The sequence below is a fragment of the Neophocaena asiaeorientalis genome, unplaced genomic scaffold (genome assembly GCF_003031525.2).
Source record: "Neophocaena asiaeorientalis asiaeorientalis breed wild unplaced genomic scaffold, Neophocaena_asiaeorientalis_V1.1 scaffold253, whole genome shotgun sequence".
Taxonomy (NCBI): Eukaryota; Metazoa; Chordata; class Mammalia; order Artiodactyla; family Phocoenidae; genus Neophocaena; species Neophocaena asiaeorientalis.
Genome location: NW_020174553.1, coordinates 5,597,315 through 5,615,893, shown reverse-complemented (window position 1 = coordinate 5,615,893; position 18,579 = coordinate 5,597,315). Strand labels below are relative to the sequence as shown.

The 18,579-nt window shown below is 37.7% G+C and overlaps 1 protein-coding gene across 4 annotated transcripts in view; it reads left to right on the top strand.

Annotated features, from left to right (window-relative positions):
- The window catches only part of SNAP91 (synaptosome associated protein 91), a 151,447-nt gene that overhangs the window by 82,732 nt on the left and 50,136 nt on the right, over positions 1 to 18,579 (top strand). For all 4 annotated transcript variants that reach the window (XM_024757430.1, XM_024757434.1, XM_024757433.1 and 1 more), the window contains 2 exons: positions 7,828 to 7,937; positions 10,380 to 10,498. In XM_024757430.1, the coding sequence (XP_024613198.1) occupies positions 7,828 to 7,937; positions 10,380 to 10,498 (229 nt within the window). The remainder of the gene's footprint in view (positions 1 to 7,827; positions 7,938 to 10,379; positions 10,499 to 18,579) is intronic.

The window sequence follows — 18,579 nt, the reverse complement described above, 5'->3', positions numbered from 1 at the left end:
CCCTGCCCTCCACAGCCAAGGCCTTTCCCGCCATTTTTTGTTTTCTTTTCCCTCTTCTTTTTTACTATTGTGGTACTGATGTACCTTCCGGTTGATTCATCTATATTTTATTTTTATATTCTCTCTAACATATCTGTTAGTTTCATACTCTAATTTTATTTTTTACTTTGTTATTCCGGTTTTTTTGTTTTGGGGGTTTTTTTTGCCACCCCACGTGGCTTGTGGAATATTGATTCATGAGCCTGGGGTTGGGCCGAAGTTCCTGTGGTGGGAGCTCTGAGTCCGAACTACAGGACTAACAGTAATCTTGAAAATAGAATGGAGGCATGGATTGAGAAAATACAAGAAATGTTTTAACAAAGATCTAGAAGAACTAAAGAACAAACAGAGATGAACAACACAATAACTGAAATGAAAAATACACTAGAAGGAATCAATAACTGAGGCAGAAGAATGAATAAGTGAGCTGGAAGACAAAATGGTGGAAATAACTGCCAAGGAGCAGAATAAAGAAAAAAGAATGAAAAGAATTGAAGACCTCTCAGACAACACTAAACACACCAGCATTCGAATTATAGGGGTCCCAGAAGAAGAAGAGAAAAAGAAAGGGTCTGAGAAAATATTTGAAGAGATTATAGTTGAAAACTTCCCTAACATGGGAAAGGAAATAGTCACCCAAGTCCAGGAAGCACAGAGAGTCCCATACAGGATAAACCCTAGAAAAAACACACCAAGACACATTAATCAAACTAACAAAAATTAAATTCAAAGAAAAAATATTAAAAGCAGAAAGTGAAAAATGAAAATAAAATACAAAGGAATCCCCATAAGGTTATCAGCTGATTTTTCAACAGAAACTCTGCAGGCCAGAAGGGAGTGGCAGGATATACTTATAGTGATGAAAGAGAAAAACCTATAACCAAGATTACTCAAGCCAGCAAGAATCTCCTTCACATTCAGTGGAGAGGTCAAAAGCTTTTCAGACAAGTAAAAGCTAAGAGAATTCAGCACCACCAAACCAGCTTTACAACAAATGGTAAAGAAACTTCTCTCAGCGGGAAACACAAGAGAAGGAAAAGACGCACAAAAACAAACACAAAACAACTAAGAAAATGGTAATAGGAATACACATATCAATAATGACCCTGAATGTAAATGGATTAAATGCCCCAACCAAAAGACACAGACTGGCTGAATGGGTAGAGAAACAAGACCCATGTATATGCTGTCAACAAGAGACCCACTTCAGACCTAGGGACACATACAGACTGAAAGTGAAGGGATGGAAAAAGATATTCCATGCAATGGAAATCAAAAGAAAACTGGACTGACAATACTCATATCAGATAAAATAGACTTTAAAATAAAGACTGTTACAAGAGATAAGGATGGACACTATATAATGATCAAAGGATCAATCCAAGAAGAAGATGTAACAATTATAAATGTTTATGCACCCAACAAAGGAACACCTCAGTACATAAGGCAAATGCTAACAACCATGAAAGGAGAAATCGACAGTAACACAATGATAGTAGGGGACTTTAACACCCCACTTATAACAATGGACAGATCATCCAAACAAAATAAATAAAGAAATACAGCTTTAAATGTCACAATAGACCAGATAGATATAATATTTATAGAACATTCCACCCAAAAGTGGCAGAATACACTTTCTTCTCAAGTGCACATGGAACATTCTGCAGGATAGATCACATCTTGGGTCACAAATCAAGCCTTGGAAAATTTAAGAAAATTGAAATCATATCAGGCATCTTTGCTGACCACAGTGCTATGAGATTGGAAATCAGTTATAGGAAATAACTATAAAAAACACGAATACATGGATTCAAAGGATCAATCCAAGAAGAAGATGTAACAATTATAAATGTTTATGCACCCAACAAAGGAACACCTCAGTACATAAGGCAAATGCTAACAACCATGAAAGGAGAAATCGACAGTAACACAATGATAGTAGGGGACTTTAACACCCCACTTATAACAATGGACAGATCATCCAAACAGAAAATAAATAAAGAAATACAGCTTTAAATGGCACAATAGACCAGATAGATCTAATTGATATTTATAGAACATTCCACCCAAAAGTGGCAGAATACACTTTCTTCTCAAGTGCACATGGAACATTCTGCAGGATAGATCACATCTTGGGTCACAAATCAAGCCTTGGAAAATTTAAGAAAATTGAAATCATATCAGGCATCTTTGCTGACCACAGTGCTATGAGATTGGAAATCAGTTATAGGAAATAACTATAAAAAACACGAATACATGGAGGCTAAATAGTGTGCTACTAAATAACCAAGAGATCACTGAAGAAATCAAAGAAGAAATTAAAATATACATAGAAACAAATGACAACGAAAATACGAAGGCCCAAAACCTATGGGGCACAACAAAAGCAGTTCTAAGAGGGAAGTTTATAGCAATTCAATCTCAACTCCAGAAACAAGAAACATCTCAAATGAACAATCTAACCCTACACTTAAAACAACTAGAGAAAGAAGAACAAAGAAAACCCAAAGTCAGTAGAAGGAAAGAAATCATAAAGATCAGAGCAGAAATAAGTGAAATAGAAACAAAACAGTAACAAAGGTCAATAAAAACTGGTTCTTTGAGAAGATAAACAAAATTGGTAAACCCTTAGCCAGACTCATCAAGAAAAAAAGGGAGAGGATGCAAATCAATAAAATTAGAAATGAAAAAGGAAAAATCACAACTGACACTGCAGAAATACAGAGGATTATAAGAGACTACTACAAACAACTATATGCCAATAAAATGGACAACCACAGAGAAATGGAAAAATTCTTGGAAAGGTAAAATTTTCCAAGACTGAACCAGGAAGAATTCGGAAATATAAACAGATCTATCACAAGTAATGAAATTGAAACGGTAATTAAAAATCTTCCAACAAACAAAAGTGCAGGACCAGATGGCTCCACAGGTGAATTCTACCAAGCATTTAGAGAAGAGCTAACACCCATCCTTCTCAAACTCTTCCAAAAAATTGCAGAGGGAGAAATACTCCCAAATGGATTCTATGAAGCCACCATCATGCTGATAGCAAAACCAGAAGAGATCACAAAATAAGAAAATTATAGACCAATATCACTGATGCACACAGATGCAAAAATCCTGAACAAAATACTAGCAAGTGGAATCCCAACAGCACATTAAAAGGATCATACACCATGGTCAAGTGAGATTTATCCCAGGGATGCAAGGATTCTTCAATATACGCAAATCAATCAGTGTGATAAACCACACTAACAAATTAAGGAATAAAAACAATATGATCATCTCAATAGATGCAGAAGAAGCTTTTGACAAAATTCAACACTGATTTATGATAAAAAAAAAAAAACCTCTCCAGAAATTGGGCATAGAGGGAACCTACCTCAACATAATAAAGGCCATATATGACAAACCCACAGCAAGCATCATACTCAATGGTGAAAAACTGAAAGCATTCCACTAAGATCAGGAACAAGACAAGGATGTCCACTCTCGCCACTTTATTCAACATAATTTTGGAAGTCCTAGCCACAGCAATCAGAAGAAAAAGAAATAAAAGGAATCCAAATCAGAAAAGAAGAAGGAAAACTGTCACTGTTTGCCAGTGGCATGATACTATACATAGAAAATCCTAAAGATGCCACCAGAAAACTACTAGAACAAATAAGTGAATTTGGTAAGGTTGCAGGATACAAAGTTAATGCACAGAAATGTCTGGCATTCCTATACACCACCAATGAAAAATCAGAAAGAGAAATTAAGGAAACACTCCCATTTACCATTGCAACAAAAAGAATAAAATACCTAGGAATAAACCTGCCTACAGACGTGAAAGACTTGTATTCAGAAAACTATAAAACACTGATGAAAGAAATCAAAGATAACATAAACAGATGGAGAAATATACTATGTCCGTGGATTGGAAGAATCAATATTGTGAAAATGACTGTACTACCAAAAGCAATCTACAGATTCAGTGCAGTCCCTAGCAACCAACCATAGCATTCCTCACAGAATTAGAACAGAAAATTTTACAATTCGTATGGAAACACAAAAGACCCGGAATAGCTAAAGTAATCTTGAGAAAGAAAGAGTTGGAGGAATAAGGCTCCCCAACTTCAAACTATACCTTGGCACGTATATACAATGGAATATTACTCAGCCATAAAAAGAAATGAAATTGAGTTATTTGTAGTGAGGTGGATGGACCTAGAGTCTGTCATACAGAGTGAAGTAAGTCAGAAAGAGAAAAACAAGTATCTTATGCTAACACATATGTATGGGATCTTAAAAAAAAAGGTCACGAAGAACCTAGGGGCGAGACATGAATAAAGATGCAGACCTACTAGAGAATGGACTTGAGTACACGGGGAGGGGGAAAGGTAAGTTGGGACAAAGTGAGAGAGTGGCAAAGACATATATACAGTACCAAATATAAAATCGATAGCTAGTGGGAAGCAGCCACATAGCACAGGCAGATCAGCTCGGTGCTTTGTGACCACCTAGGGGGGTGGGATTGGGAGGGTGGGAGGGAGGGAGACACAAGAGGGAAGAGATATGGAGATATATGTATATGTGTAACTGATTTACTTTGTTATAAAGAAGAAACTAACACACCATTGTAAAGCAATTATACTCCAATAAAGATATTAAAAAAAAAATGGGTTGCAGACCTAAATAGACATTTCACCAAGGAAAACATACAGTTGGCCAAGAGACACATGAAAAGATGCTCAGCATCACGAATTATTAGAAAAATGCAAATCACAACTACAATGAGGTATCACCTCATGCTGATCAGAATGGCCATTTTCAAAAAATCTAGAAACAATAAATGCTGGAAAGGGTGTAGTGAAAAGGGAACCCTCCTGCACTGTTGGTGGGAATGTCAGTTGATCCAACCATTATGGAAAACAGTGTGGAGGTTCCTTAAAAAACTGAAAATAGAACTGCCATATGATCCAGCAATCCCAGTACTGGGCATATACCCTGAGAAAACCATAATTCAAAAAGAGATATGTACCACAATGTTCATTGCAGCACTGTTTACAATAGCCAGGAAATGGAACCAACCTAATGTCCATCGAGAGATGAATGGATAAAGAAGATGTGGCACGTATATACAACGGAATATTAATCAGCCAGAAAAAGAAATGAAATTGAGTTATTTGTAGTGAGGTGGGTGGACCTAGAGTCTGTCACGCAGAGTGAAGTAAGTCAGAGAAAAATACGATACGCTAACGCATATATATGGAATCTAAAAAAATATATATGGTACTGATGAACATAGTTGCAGGGCAGGAATAAAGAGGTAGACGTAGAGAATGGACTTGAAGATGTGGGGTGGGAGGGCGAAGCTGGGGCGAAGTGAGAGTACCATTGACATATATACACTACCAACTGTAAAATAGTTGGCTGGTGGGAAACAGCAGCATAGCACAGGGAGATCGGCTCGGTGCTTTGTGGTGACCTAGGGGGTGGGATAGGGAGGATGGGAGGGAGGCTCAAGAGGGAGGGGACATGGGGACATGTGTATGCATATGGCCGATTTGCTTTGTTGTGCAACTGAAACTAACACAGTACTGTGAAGCAATTTTATTCCAATAAAGATCTATTAAAAAAATGAGTAAAATCATTATGTCTCTGGAAAAATTTTCACCATACGAATACTGAGTAGCGTGTGGTGAAATTCTGGAATCCTTTGGGATGGTCTGTTTCTGCAGTTTGGCCAAATTGAATTTTCATCTTTTCTTCTTGTAATAACAGGATTATTTTGGTTCTGTTTTCATACCTCCGGCATCTATTCAGAACTTATTATTACAAGGCAGTTTTTAATGAGCCTTTGAAGACCTTCTTTTCTGCATTTATATTGGTAGATTCATTGCTGTCATTACGTTCTCCCTGGTGTTTCATAAACATCACTTTCTAAGGTATTTACATGTATTGGTTTATTTTTATAAATTTATTTTATTTTTGGCTGTGTTGGGTCTTCGTTGCTGTGTGTGGGCTTTTTCTAGCTGCAGCAAGCAGGGGCTACTCTTCATAGAGGTGAGCAGGCTTCTCACTGTGGTGGCTTCTCTTGTTGCCGAGCACAGGCTCTAGGCACACGGGCTTCAGTAGTTGTGGCTCGTGGGCTCCAGAGTGCAGGCTCAGTATTTGTGGCGAAGCAGCCTAGTTGCTCCGCGACATGTAGGGTCTTCTTGGACCAGGGCTTGAACCCATGTCCCCTGCATTGGCAGGTGGATTCTTAAGCACTGAGCCACCAGGGAAGCCCACATATATTCGTTTAAAAAAAAAAGCCACTAATTTATTTCAGAGTTGTCAGTGTCCACAATGGATGACATGCAAATTAATGTTAGTCCTTTCTATCCCCTTGATAATCTTTCACATTCCATTTGGAAATTTTAAATTTTGGGGGAAGAGCAAAGCTTGAGTTCACCCTTTCTGAGCAACAGCATCCATACTGCTCATGGGTTTGTCTTTCTTGAAGTGCTGAGCGCTTGGCACTTGTGTATCTTTGGATTTTGACTTCTTGATTAGTTATATTCTTGGACAAACAGCTATTAAACAGATACTATCTAAGTCTGGAAACACCTATACATTTCTTATCTCCTCAGTCCTTTTTCTTAAATTGTTCTTTTTCAAACTTCCTCTGAGTTTGGTCTACTTGATATTAGATGTCCTGTTACAGCAGTGTCTGATGGCCCTTGCTGGACCTTGGTCTCTGTGCATTTTGCTTGCTGTTAGGTCTCATTTCCACTTACAGAACTAAGTATTGGTGGACTGGTTTGAAATTGCTATTAATCTTTCTCTTGTGAATACAAGCAAATTAAATATACCAAATAGAGTTAGGATAGTTACTAAACAAACATTTTTTTTGATATATTAGCTGACTATTAAGTCCTCTTCTTAAACCAGCCCAGGACAATAAATGTTAGGTTTATTTCACTTTTTTAGTTTTATCTGTTTCATATTAGTGATGGGCTGTCCTCAAGCTGTCAGTGACTTGAATCTTGTTTGGGAATTGTTCTCTGCCATCTGTGAACTATTTTGTAAGTTACCTTTCTAGATTTTAAAGGCATCTGAGAAGACTTTACATGAAATCTGTTTAGGATGCAGAAAAGAAAATAATGGCCTTGGTTTCACAGGAGTCATTACAATTAATTTTTTTTCCATTTTTGGCAGCTAGCAAGATCTTTCCCACTAATTTAATGTTTAGAAAATATGTTTGGCTTTGATTTTATTTTATTTTTTTATTGAAGTGTAGTTGATTTACAATGCTGTGATAGTTTCTGATATTCAGCAAAGTGATTCACCCCTTATATATATGTATATGTATTTGTGTGTGTGTATTCTTTTTCAGATTGTTTTCCATTATAAGTTGTTTCAAGTTACTGAATAAAGTTCCCTGTGCTATACAGTAGGACCTTGTTGTTTATCTATTTTATATATAGTAGTGTGTATCTGTTAATCCCAAACTCCTAATTTATTGTTTGGCTTTAACTGTAAATACAGGCATAGAAGTCATTGCAATGTTAGGCCAATTATTTTTTTCATAATTTTATGTAAATTACGTATAACTTTTAAAATTTGAAACATGTTTTGTCCAGTACTGATTATTTATTACAGTTCTCAATTTCAAATTTTCTTGAGTTTTTTCTCCCACGAGGAGCAACCAGAAAATTGCTGGGAATGGCATGGGTCTGAAAATTGGAGGTCCTCTTGCCTTGTGTCCTATAGATTCAAATCTGACCAGAGTGTGCTTTGCATCTTCCCTTTCAGTCTTCTCCAGCCACAACTGTTACGTCGCCTAATTCTACACCAGCTAAAACTATTGACACATCCCCTCCAGTTGATTTGTTTGCAACTGCATCTGCGGCTGTACCAGTCAGGTTAGTTCATGAGAATGCAGCGAACCGTTTATTAATATTATGATCAGGTTTTCATTTTATTTTTGTGTACCAAACCCAATGACTTCACAAAATGAAATGTAGTCCTAGTAAATGTGTGATATTTGGGGTTATTTTCAGGTACATAGACTAAGTTCTTCTATACTCCATACAGTTACTTAGGCTTGTACCTCTCAAAGTGTAAGAAAGACCTAAGCTGTGGAAATCACCTTGGTGCTCACACATTTGGCAAAGGAAGTGGAAGAAAGATGCACACACTTCAGGTTCTTCTGAAATGGATGATATGGACATTGTTTTCTGAAATTAGTTTCTTCTTGTGTGAAATTTAAAGGGTGTCTTAAAGTGGTAAGAAATGAGATGAAAGGAAGTGTAGTGAAATGAAATGCTTGTAGTTGCAGGCCAGTTAGCTGGTGCATATGAGGAACTCAAACTCTGGTGGTAGGAGGAAACCGTCAGGATGTGCCTAATTGCTTTTTTAAAATATTTATTTATTTATTTGGTTGCACCAGGTCTTAGTTGCAGCAGGCAGGCTCCTTAGTTGTGGCTCATGGGCTCCTTAGTTGTGGTAGGTGGGCTCCTTAGTTGTGGCTCATGGGCTCCTTAGTTGAGGCTCCAGGAATGCTTAATTGCAGCTCCAGGGCTCCTTAGTTGTGGCATGTGAACTCTTAGTTGCAGCATGCATGTGGGATCTAGTTCCCTGACCAGGGGTCAAATCCGGGCCCCCTGTATTGGGAGCGTGGAGTCTTATCTACTGCACCACCAGGGAAGTCCCCTTATTGCTTTCATAGTGCCTAAGGTCAGAACAGTAGTGAGAAAACGGGGGATGACTGTGCTTTCTGTAAAATCTCTGGGCCACCTGAAATGAAGCCCCAACTCAGAGAGGCTTCCTCAGATAATAATTTTAGGTCAACTCTTTGTTTGGTTCTTTAGCCTTGAGAGCATTCTAGTCCCATCTTGTAGTATCTGTGACTCTGATTATGAATGCCCTGTATTTGGAGACGTGAATTTTGAACTGAGCAATAAAGCCCCATAATGTATGCATGTTAACTATGCACGTTACCCTCTACTTGCTTAATTCTGCTTTCATAATCACAGGCTTGGTAAAGCCAAGTCCTTTCTGCCTCTATACTAAGATAAATTGCTTCTTATAAAAGCTTTGATTCCAGTCTTAATAATAAATGATTCCCTGTTCTGGCTCTTAGACCAGTCGTATTTATGAAATAGACATCAAAACTATGCAAGTTTCAGGGGTCTTGAAACTTTTTTTTTTTAAGCAGCAGAATCCTTTTTTCCAAAAAATATTGCTCGGAAATCTAATACGTAAAAATGAAAAAGATGGAATGGCTATTTATGAGGAGGGGTGGGGAACCTGGGACCCTGATGGCTTAGTACCTGGTCTGGCAGCCTTTAAGCCAGTGCTCCTTAAACCTGACTGTACAGTGAAACCCCTGGGGTTGTAGTAAAATGAAGACTGATGTAGTAGATAATGGTTAAGCCTGGGATTTTGCATTTCTAACAAAGGTGCCAGGATGCTGCTAGTTTGGAAACTACACTTTGAGTAACAACGCTCTAGGCTCCTCCTTGGAACTTCTTTAGATGGAGGAGCTTTGAAAAGCACAGCCCCAATTGAATAAGAGTGAAAAATATGGAATTATTTTTAGGTGAGGTCTCTTATAGGCAAACTTGATGTGTTGTAGTTTAACTTAGAAAAAAGGTACAATAGTGATTATTCATTTTAGTATTCTTTGGTTTATAAATTCTTTTCAAGTTAAGAATTATTTACCATACTACAAAAAAAGCATACAAAAAAACTTTAGAAAATAGAGAAAAGGAAAAAAATTACCAGTAATTCTCTTACCTTTATTATTTGGAGTATGTTTCCTTTTGTCACAGCCCTGATAACCAGCATTTCAGATGACCCAGTGGACATAACATGTTTAAAATTCCCCCTTATTTTGAGGCATTTAGATTTTCCCTTTTAATTTCTGCTCTGTGATTTGCTGAGTGACCCATTGCTTGAGGTATAATTTAACTTTGCAAGAGTTGGCAAACGATGGCCCATAGATCAAATCTAGCCCACTGTCTTTTGCTGTAAATAAATTTTTATTGGAACAAAAGCATGTTCATTTGCTTACGTACTGCCTATGTCTTATTTCACTCTGCACTGGCAGAGTCAAATAGCGATAGAGACTGTCTGGCTCACAAACCTAAAATTTTTAGTATCTGGCCCTTTACAAAAGTTGTTTGCCAACTCTCAGTATAGAGGAACATATGCTTTACTGCTGTACTTTACAAAATATTATTCTCTTACTGAATTTAAAATAACCAAAATCTGTGATGTTTTCTGCATAAGTCTTCATTTAAAAAGCATCTTTACATTTTAAAATTTCAAAATCTGATTTTAAAATCATATTTTCCTTTCAGCGCTTCTAAACCATCTAGTGATCTCCTGGACCTGCAGCCAGACTTCTCCTCTGCAGGGGCGGCAGCAGCCGCGACACCAGCACCACCACCACCTTCAGGAGGCGCCACTGCGTGGGGGGGTGAGTGAAACCAGGCAACCATGCCATTTTTCTATTTAGTTGTTTTTATTCAGGCTGTAATTGTTATACTTACCTTCTGATTATCCAAAATGGTGCTAGAAACTCGGGGAGAAAATGTTAAGAATGGCATTGATTGATTGATTGAAATATATATTGAGAGAGCGAGACAAAGACAGAAAAAGTACCCATAATACAGTTAAAATATTCAAGTAATCATACATGTTTTTTAGTTTAAAAGCTGGAACAATGGGAGTATTTTTTCTTCGCTGTTCTCAAATTCTGATTATTTTTAGTAGTTGCTCCCTAGAGATGCAGGCCTTAGAAGATTGGGTGTTCCCATGAACTTATAAGTTTACTCAGAGGCAGCATTTCGAATTTGGTTTGTTCAGATATGGTCTCCTTCATGGATTCCTTTAGACCTTAACTGGTTTTATTCACATTGTATTTGACTTCATGCAGTTGAAATCTGGGATAGATTTTTCTTGGTGCCAGAAAATATCCGTACTAAACTAATTAAGAGGAATCACACCTAAGTGCTTGATTTCCATTTTATTCATGGATCTTAGGGAAAAAAATTAAGCTTTTATATGTTTTTAATTAAACATATTTAATACCAATATAAAAGTTAATTACTGCTTAATTCTCAAAGCTTCACAGAGTTGGTGTTAAATAACTTACTCTACTACATCAAACTATCAAAATAAAAAATTGTTTAAGTTTGAAAATGGCTCGTAGGAACAACACAGAGGGAAACAACACAGAGGGACTGACACAGGAGGTGTCCCATCATATCTCCCCATAGGAACAATACTTTGGCAGCCACCCACAGATAAAAGTGCCTTTGTGGGAGCTTTGGGATCCAGGTAAAAGGTTGCAAAGCCCAAGTGGAGCCCAAGACCAAGAACAGTTGATTTGAGAAGGCAAGCCTACTACCAGGTGGGAGGCTTGCCAACGCTGGTCCTGGCAATAGACCTGGAAACACTGCCATGCCCCTGTGGACTCACTACAGTCCTGTTTGGCCATGATCCTGCCACCAGTAACATCTGCCGAGGGACCAGGGAGGAGTGTACACAACCATGCCTTGGGTAACAGGCCTCCTGTGCTTGGTCTCAACTGTGGACCCTGAAACTGCCTGTGACCCAGCTCCAGCCTCTCTCAGTCATGGTCCAGGAGCAGTCCTGCCTGCCCAGGGATCCAGCAGGAGACACATCTGTCTGTGCCCCCAGAGGCAGGCCCAGTGACCTTAATCCAACCTCAGATCCTGAAGCAGCCTTGTGACTAGGCTCCAGCCCCTCAGTCCTACCCACCCAGGGACGCTGTGGGAGACACACTCATCCATGCCCCTATGGGCAGGCCTATAGATCTTGGTCCCAACTGTGGACCTTAAAGCAACCTTCTCACTTCATTTAGCCCCACTTAGCTGCAGTCCAGAGCTAGTCTGGCCTAGCCGGAGACCCAGCAGGAGCTACACCCAGACACGTACCTGGTAACAAGCCCACCATCTCTGAACCCAACTGCACATCCTGCAGTGGACCCTTGTCCCAGCTCCAGCCCTACTAACCAAGGTTGTGAAGGCAGTCCTGTCCGCTCAGGGACCAGGAGGCAGGATCTATACCTACCCAAGGCCCTGGTAACAGGCCCACTAACATGGACACTACAGCAGACCCAGAAGCAGCCACATGACCCAGCCCCAACCCCACTCAACTGCAATCCTGGAGTCAGTATCATCAGCCCAGGGACCTGACAGGAGAAGGCCTGCCAAAACCAGTGTTTAAAAACAGGAAGAGGTGTTTGCTCCTTCAGGTGCACAGACACCAACACAGGGCTACACAGAGTATGAAGAATCAGGCAAACAGACATGACACTGCCAAAGGAAACTAATAAATCTCTAATAACTTACCCTAAAGAAATGGAGATCTCTACATAGCTTGATAACAAATTCAAAATAATTATCTTTAAGAAACTCAGTGAAATACAAGAGAACACAAATAGGCAACGAAATTAAGTCAAGAAAAGTATACAAGAACAAAATAAGAAAATAGAAACCATAAGAGGGAACAAAACAGAAATTCTGAACGAAACAGAATAATATTACTGAACTGAAAAGAAAAACTCAGTAGAGAGCTTACTTGATCAGACAGAGTAAAGAATCAACAAACTCAAAGATAGAGCATTAGAAAATAGCCAATTAAAAGAACAAAAAGGGAAAAAAGTGATGCATACAGGACCTATGGGTTGCCATAAAATTAATTAATATATGCATTATGGGAGTCCCAGAAAGAGAAGAAAGTGAGAAAGAGAAGAAAGCTTATTTAAAGATAATGGCTAAAAACTTCATAAATCATGGGAGGGATATGGACATTTAAATTCACGAAGTTCAAAAGTCTCCAAGCAGGATCAATCCAAAGAATATTACCTGAGACACAGTATTTAATCAGATTGTCAGAAGTCAAAGACAAAGAGAAACTTTTGAAAACAACAAGAGAAAAGCACCTCCTCACATACAAGGGAACCCTGATAAAGCTGTCAGCATATTTCTCAGCAGAAACCTTGCAGGCCAGGAGTAAGCAGCATGATATAATAAAAGTCCTGAAAGAAAAAAACTGCCAACCAAGAATACTATACCTGGCAAAGTTGTTCTTCAGAAGTGAAGGTGAGAAAAAGACATTACCTGACAAACAAAATCTGAGAGAATTCATCACCACTAGACCTGTCTTACAGGAAATGCTAAAGGAATTTCTTTAAGATAAAACAAAAGGATGCTAAATAACAATGAGAAAATGTATGAAAGCACAACCCTTGAACAACATGAGTTTGAACTGTGAGAGTCCACTTCCACACAGATTTTTTTTCCACTAAATATGTAATACACAACTAAACACTACCTGGTTCGTTGAATCTGCAGAACTGTGGATATGGAGGACCAACTGTAAATGTATAGGTGGATTTTTGACTGCATGGGTGGTTGGTTCCCGTAACCCCTTTGCTGTTCAAGGGTCAGCTGTATCAAACTCACTGGTAAAGGTAAATTTGTAGTCAAATTCAGAATACTCTAATACTGTAAATGTAGTAGGTAAATCACTTTTAACCCTGGTATGAAAGTTAAAAGACAAGAGAACTTAAAATAACTAAAGCTACAATAATTTGCTACTACATACACAATATAAAAAGATGTAGGGTGGATAATATGTGGAGAGTAGAGAAAGGTAAAAGTGTCCATACTTTTTGTATGTGATTGAAATTAAGTTGTTATCAGCTTAAAATAGACTGTTAAAACTATAAGATGTTTTATGTAAGCCCATGGTAAACACAAAGAAAAAAAACTCTACTGGATACTAAAAATAAAGAGAAAGGAATCAAAGCATACCACTGAGGAAAATCATCAAGTCACAAAGGAAGAGAGGAAGAAAAGAACAAAGGAACTACAGAATGGTCAGAAAACAGTAAACAAAATGACAATAGTAAGTCCTTACCTGTAAATACTGTAAATTTAAATGGATTAAATTCTCCTATCAAATAATAGAGTAGTTCAGTGGATGTTAAAAAAAACAAGATCCAACAATCTAGTGCCTACAAGAGACTCCTTTTAACTTTAAGGACATACATAGGCAAGGTAAAGGGATGGGAAAAGATTTTCAGTCAAAATCTATCACAAGAAACAAAGAAAATCACTATATAATGATAAAATCAATTCATCAAGAGGGTATAAACATCAAAATGCCCAAATATATAAAGCAAATATTAACAGAACTGAGGGGAGAAAGAGACAACCATACAGTAATAGTGGGGGGCTTCAGTATGCCAGTTTCAACAATAGATAGATCATCCAGACAGAAATCAGTAAGAAAATAGCAAACTTGAATAACAGTTTACCCCAAATGGACCTAATAGGCATAAACAGAAAATTTCATCCAACACAGCAGAATATACATTCTCCTCAGGTGCACACAGAACATTCTCCATGGTAGATCATATGTTGGGACACTAAAAATTTCTTAACAAATTAAAGAAGATTGAAGTCATATCAAGTATCATTTCTGAGCTTCAGTGGTATGAAACTAGAAATCAGTAACAGAAGGAAATTTTGAAAATTCACAAATATGCAGAGATTAAATAACATACAGCCAACCAATGGGTCAAAGAAGAAATCAAAAAGAAATTTAAAAGAATCTTAAGACAAAGGAACATGGAAACACAACATATCAAAACTTACATGATTCTGCCAAAGCAGTTCTAAGAGGGACATTTATAGCGCTAAATGCCTCCATTAAGAAAAAGAAAGATCTCAAATAAACAATCTAGCTTTACATCTCACAGAACTAGATAAAGAGCAAACTTAGCCAAAAGATAGCAGAAGGGAAGAAGTAATAAAGATTAGAGCAGAAATAAATAGAGACTAGAAAGACAATAGAAAAGATCAACAAAACTAAGGGTTGGTTTTCTGAAAAGATAAACAAAATTTCTTACAGCTAGACTAACCAAGAAAAAAAGAGCAACAACTCAAAAATAAAATTATAAATGAAAAAAGCATTATAGCTGATACCATAAAAATACAAAGAATCATAAGAGACTACTGTGAGAAAGTTATGCCATAATTGGATAACCTAAAAGAAACGGATAAATTCCTAGAAAGATGCAATTGACCAAGACAGAATCATGAAGAAATAGAAAATCTGAACAGACCCATATGAAACAAGGAAGTTGAAGTGGTAATCAAAAACCTCCCAACAAAGAAAAACCCATGACCATATAGCTTCATGGGTGAATTCTACCAAACATTTAAACAGGAATTAATGCCAGTCCTACTCACACTCTTCCCAAAATATTTAAAAGGAGGGAATACTTCCAAACTTATTTTTTGAAGCTAGTTTTACCCTCATTCCAAAGCCATATACAGATACTACAAGAACATAGATGCAAGAATCCTTCACAAAACATTAGAAAACTGAATTCAGCATCAAATTAAAAGGGTCATACACCATGATCAAGTGAGATTTATTCCTGGGATGCAAGGAGGGTTCAACATATGCAAGTGATACACACCACATTACAGAATAAAGGATAAAAATCATATGATCATCTCAATAGATGCAGAAAAAGCACTTAACAAAATTTAACAACCTTTCATGATAAAAACTCTCAACAAATTAGTAAAGAAGGAATATATCTCAACATAATAAAGGGCATATATGACAAATCCACAGCTAACATGATACTTAATGATGAAAAGCTGTAACCTTCTCCTCTAAGATTAGGAGCAAGACAAGGATGCCTACTCTCTCCACTTCTCCTCGACATAGTACTGGAAGTCTAAACAAGAGCAGTTAGTCAAGAAAAAGAAATAAAATGCATCCAAATAGGAAAAGAAGAAATAAAATTGTCTCTGCAGATGACATAATCTTATATGTAGAAACCCAGAAGACCACCAAAAAACTGTTAGAACTAATAAATGAATTCAGTAAAATTTGGGATACACAATTTATGTACAAAAATCAACTGCCTTTCTATACACTAACAGCAAACTATCTGAAAAAGAAATGAAGAAAACAATCCCATTTAGAGCAGCATCAAAAAGAATAAAATACTTAGGAATAAATTTAACCAAAGAGGTGAAAAACCTGTACACTGAAAACTATAAGACATTGATGAAAGAAATTGAAGATACAAATAAATGGAAAGATATCCTGTGTTCATGGATTAGAAGAATTAATATTGTTAAAATGTCCATACTACCCAAAGTGATCTACAGATTCATTGCAATCCCTAGAAAAATTGAAATGGCATTTTCCCATTAATAGAAAAAAAAATTTGTCTTCATACAGACCACAAAAGACACCAAATAGCCAAAGAAATCTTGAGGAAGAAAAATAAGGCTGGAGGCATCAAACTTCCTGAAATCAACCTATATTTCAAAGCTATAGTAACCAAAATGGGATGGTACTGGCATGAAAACAGACACCTCAACCAACAGGACAAGAGAATAGAGAGCCCAGAAATAAATCCATGCATATTCAGTTAGCTAACCTTTGACAAGGATGCCAAGAGTACACAACAGGGAACAGATAGTCTCTTTAATAAATGGTGTTGGGAAAACTAGATATCTATGTGCAAAAGAATGAAATTGGAACCTTATCTTACATCATACACAAAAATTAACTCAAATGGATTAAAGACTTTAAATACAAGATCTGAAACCATAAAACTCCTTGAAGAAAACAGGGAAAAAACTCCTAGACATTGATCTTAGCAGTGAATTTTTTGATTTGCCACCAAAAACACAGGCAACAAAAGCAAAAATAAGCAAGTAAGACTACATTCAAACTAAAAAACTTCTGCACAGCAAAGGAAACAACAAAATAAAAGTGCAGCCTGTGGAATGGGAGAAAATATTTGTTAAAAAAAAAAAAACCCAAATAACTTGATTTTAAAATGGGCAAAGGACATAAATAGACATTTTCCAAACAAGATATGCAAATGGCCAACAAGTATATGAAAAGGTGTTCACTGTCATTAATCATTAGGAAAATGCAAATCAAAACCACAGAGATAGCACCCCACACTTGTTAGGATAACTGTTATCAAAACCACAAGAGAGGGGCTTCCCTGGTGGCGCAGTGGTTGAGAGTCCGCCTGCCGATGCGGGGGACACGGGTTCGTGCCCCGGTCCGGGAAGATCCCACGTGCCGCGGAGCGGCTAGGCCCGTGAGCCATGGCCGCTGAGCCTGTGCGTCCGGAGCCTGTGCTCCGCAACGGGAGAGGCCACAACAGTGAGAGGCCCACGTACCGCCAAAAAAAAAAAAAAAAAAAAAAACCACAAGAGATAACAAGTGTTTGGTGAGGGAGTGGAGAAAAGGGAACCATTATTCATTGTTGCTGGAGATGTAAATTGGTGCAGCCATTATGGTTTATTTTTTTTTTATTTTTAAATTTTTTTTATTGGAGTATAATTGCTTTACAATGTTGTGTCAGTTGCTGCTATACAACATAGTGAATCAGCTATACGTATACATATATCCCCATATCCCCTCCCTCTTGAGCCTCCCTCCCACCCTCCCTATCCCGCCCCTCTAGGTCATCACAAAGCATCGAGCTGACCTCCTTGTGCTATACAGCAGCTTCCCACTAACCATCCATTTTACGTTTGGTAGTGTATATATTTCAGTGCAACTCTCTCACTTCATCCCTACTTCCCCTTCCCCATGCCGAGTCCTCAAGTACGTTCTTTACATATGCGTCTTTATTCCTGCCCTGCCATTAGGTTCGTCAGTACCATTTTTTTAGATTCCATATATGTGCTTTAGCATATGGTATTTTTCTCTTTCTGACTTACTTCCCTCTGTATGACAGACTCTGGGTCCATCCACCTCGTTACAAATAATTCAATTTCGTTCCTTTTTATGACTGAGTAATATTCCATTGTATTATGTATATACCACATCTTCTTTATCCATTCACCTGTCGATGGACATTGAGGTTGGTTCCATGTCCTAGCTATTGTAAATAGTGCTGCAATGAACATTGTGGTACATGTATCTTTTTGAATTGTGGTTTTCTCAGGGTATATGCCCAGTATATGCCCAGTGGGATTGCTGGGTCATACGGTAATTCTATTTTTAGTTTTTTAAGGAACCTCCATACTGTTCTCCATAGTGGCAGTACAACCATCATGGAAAAAATATAGAGGTTCCTCAAAGAATTGAAAATAGAACTGTCACATGATTCACCATTCTCACTTCTGGATGGATGGAGATCTGTACCCCCATGTTCATTACAGCATTATCCACAATAGCCAAGATATAAAAATAACCTAAGTGTCTGTCAACAGACAAAAGGGTATAAAAAAAGCACATTGTATATATTCAATGGAATATTAATTATTTAGTCCTTTAAAAAGAAAGAAGTCCTCCTATTTGTTGCAGTATGGATGATGAACATGAAGGACATTATGCGAAGTGAATAAACCAGGCACAGAAAGACAAATATGTATGATCTCACTTCTGTGTGAAGTCTAAACTCATAGATGCAGAAAGTAGAAGGGTGGTTGCCAGAGGCTGGTGGTGGGCGACGGAGGGCAGGGCATG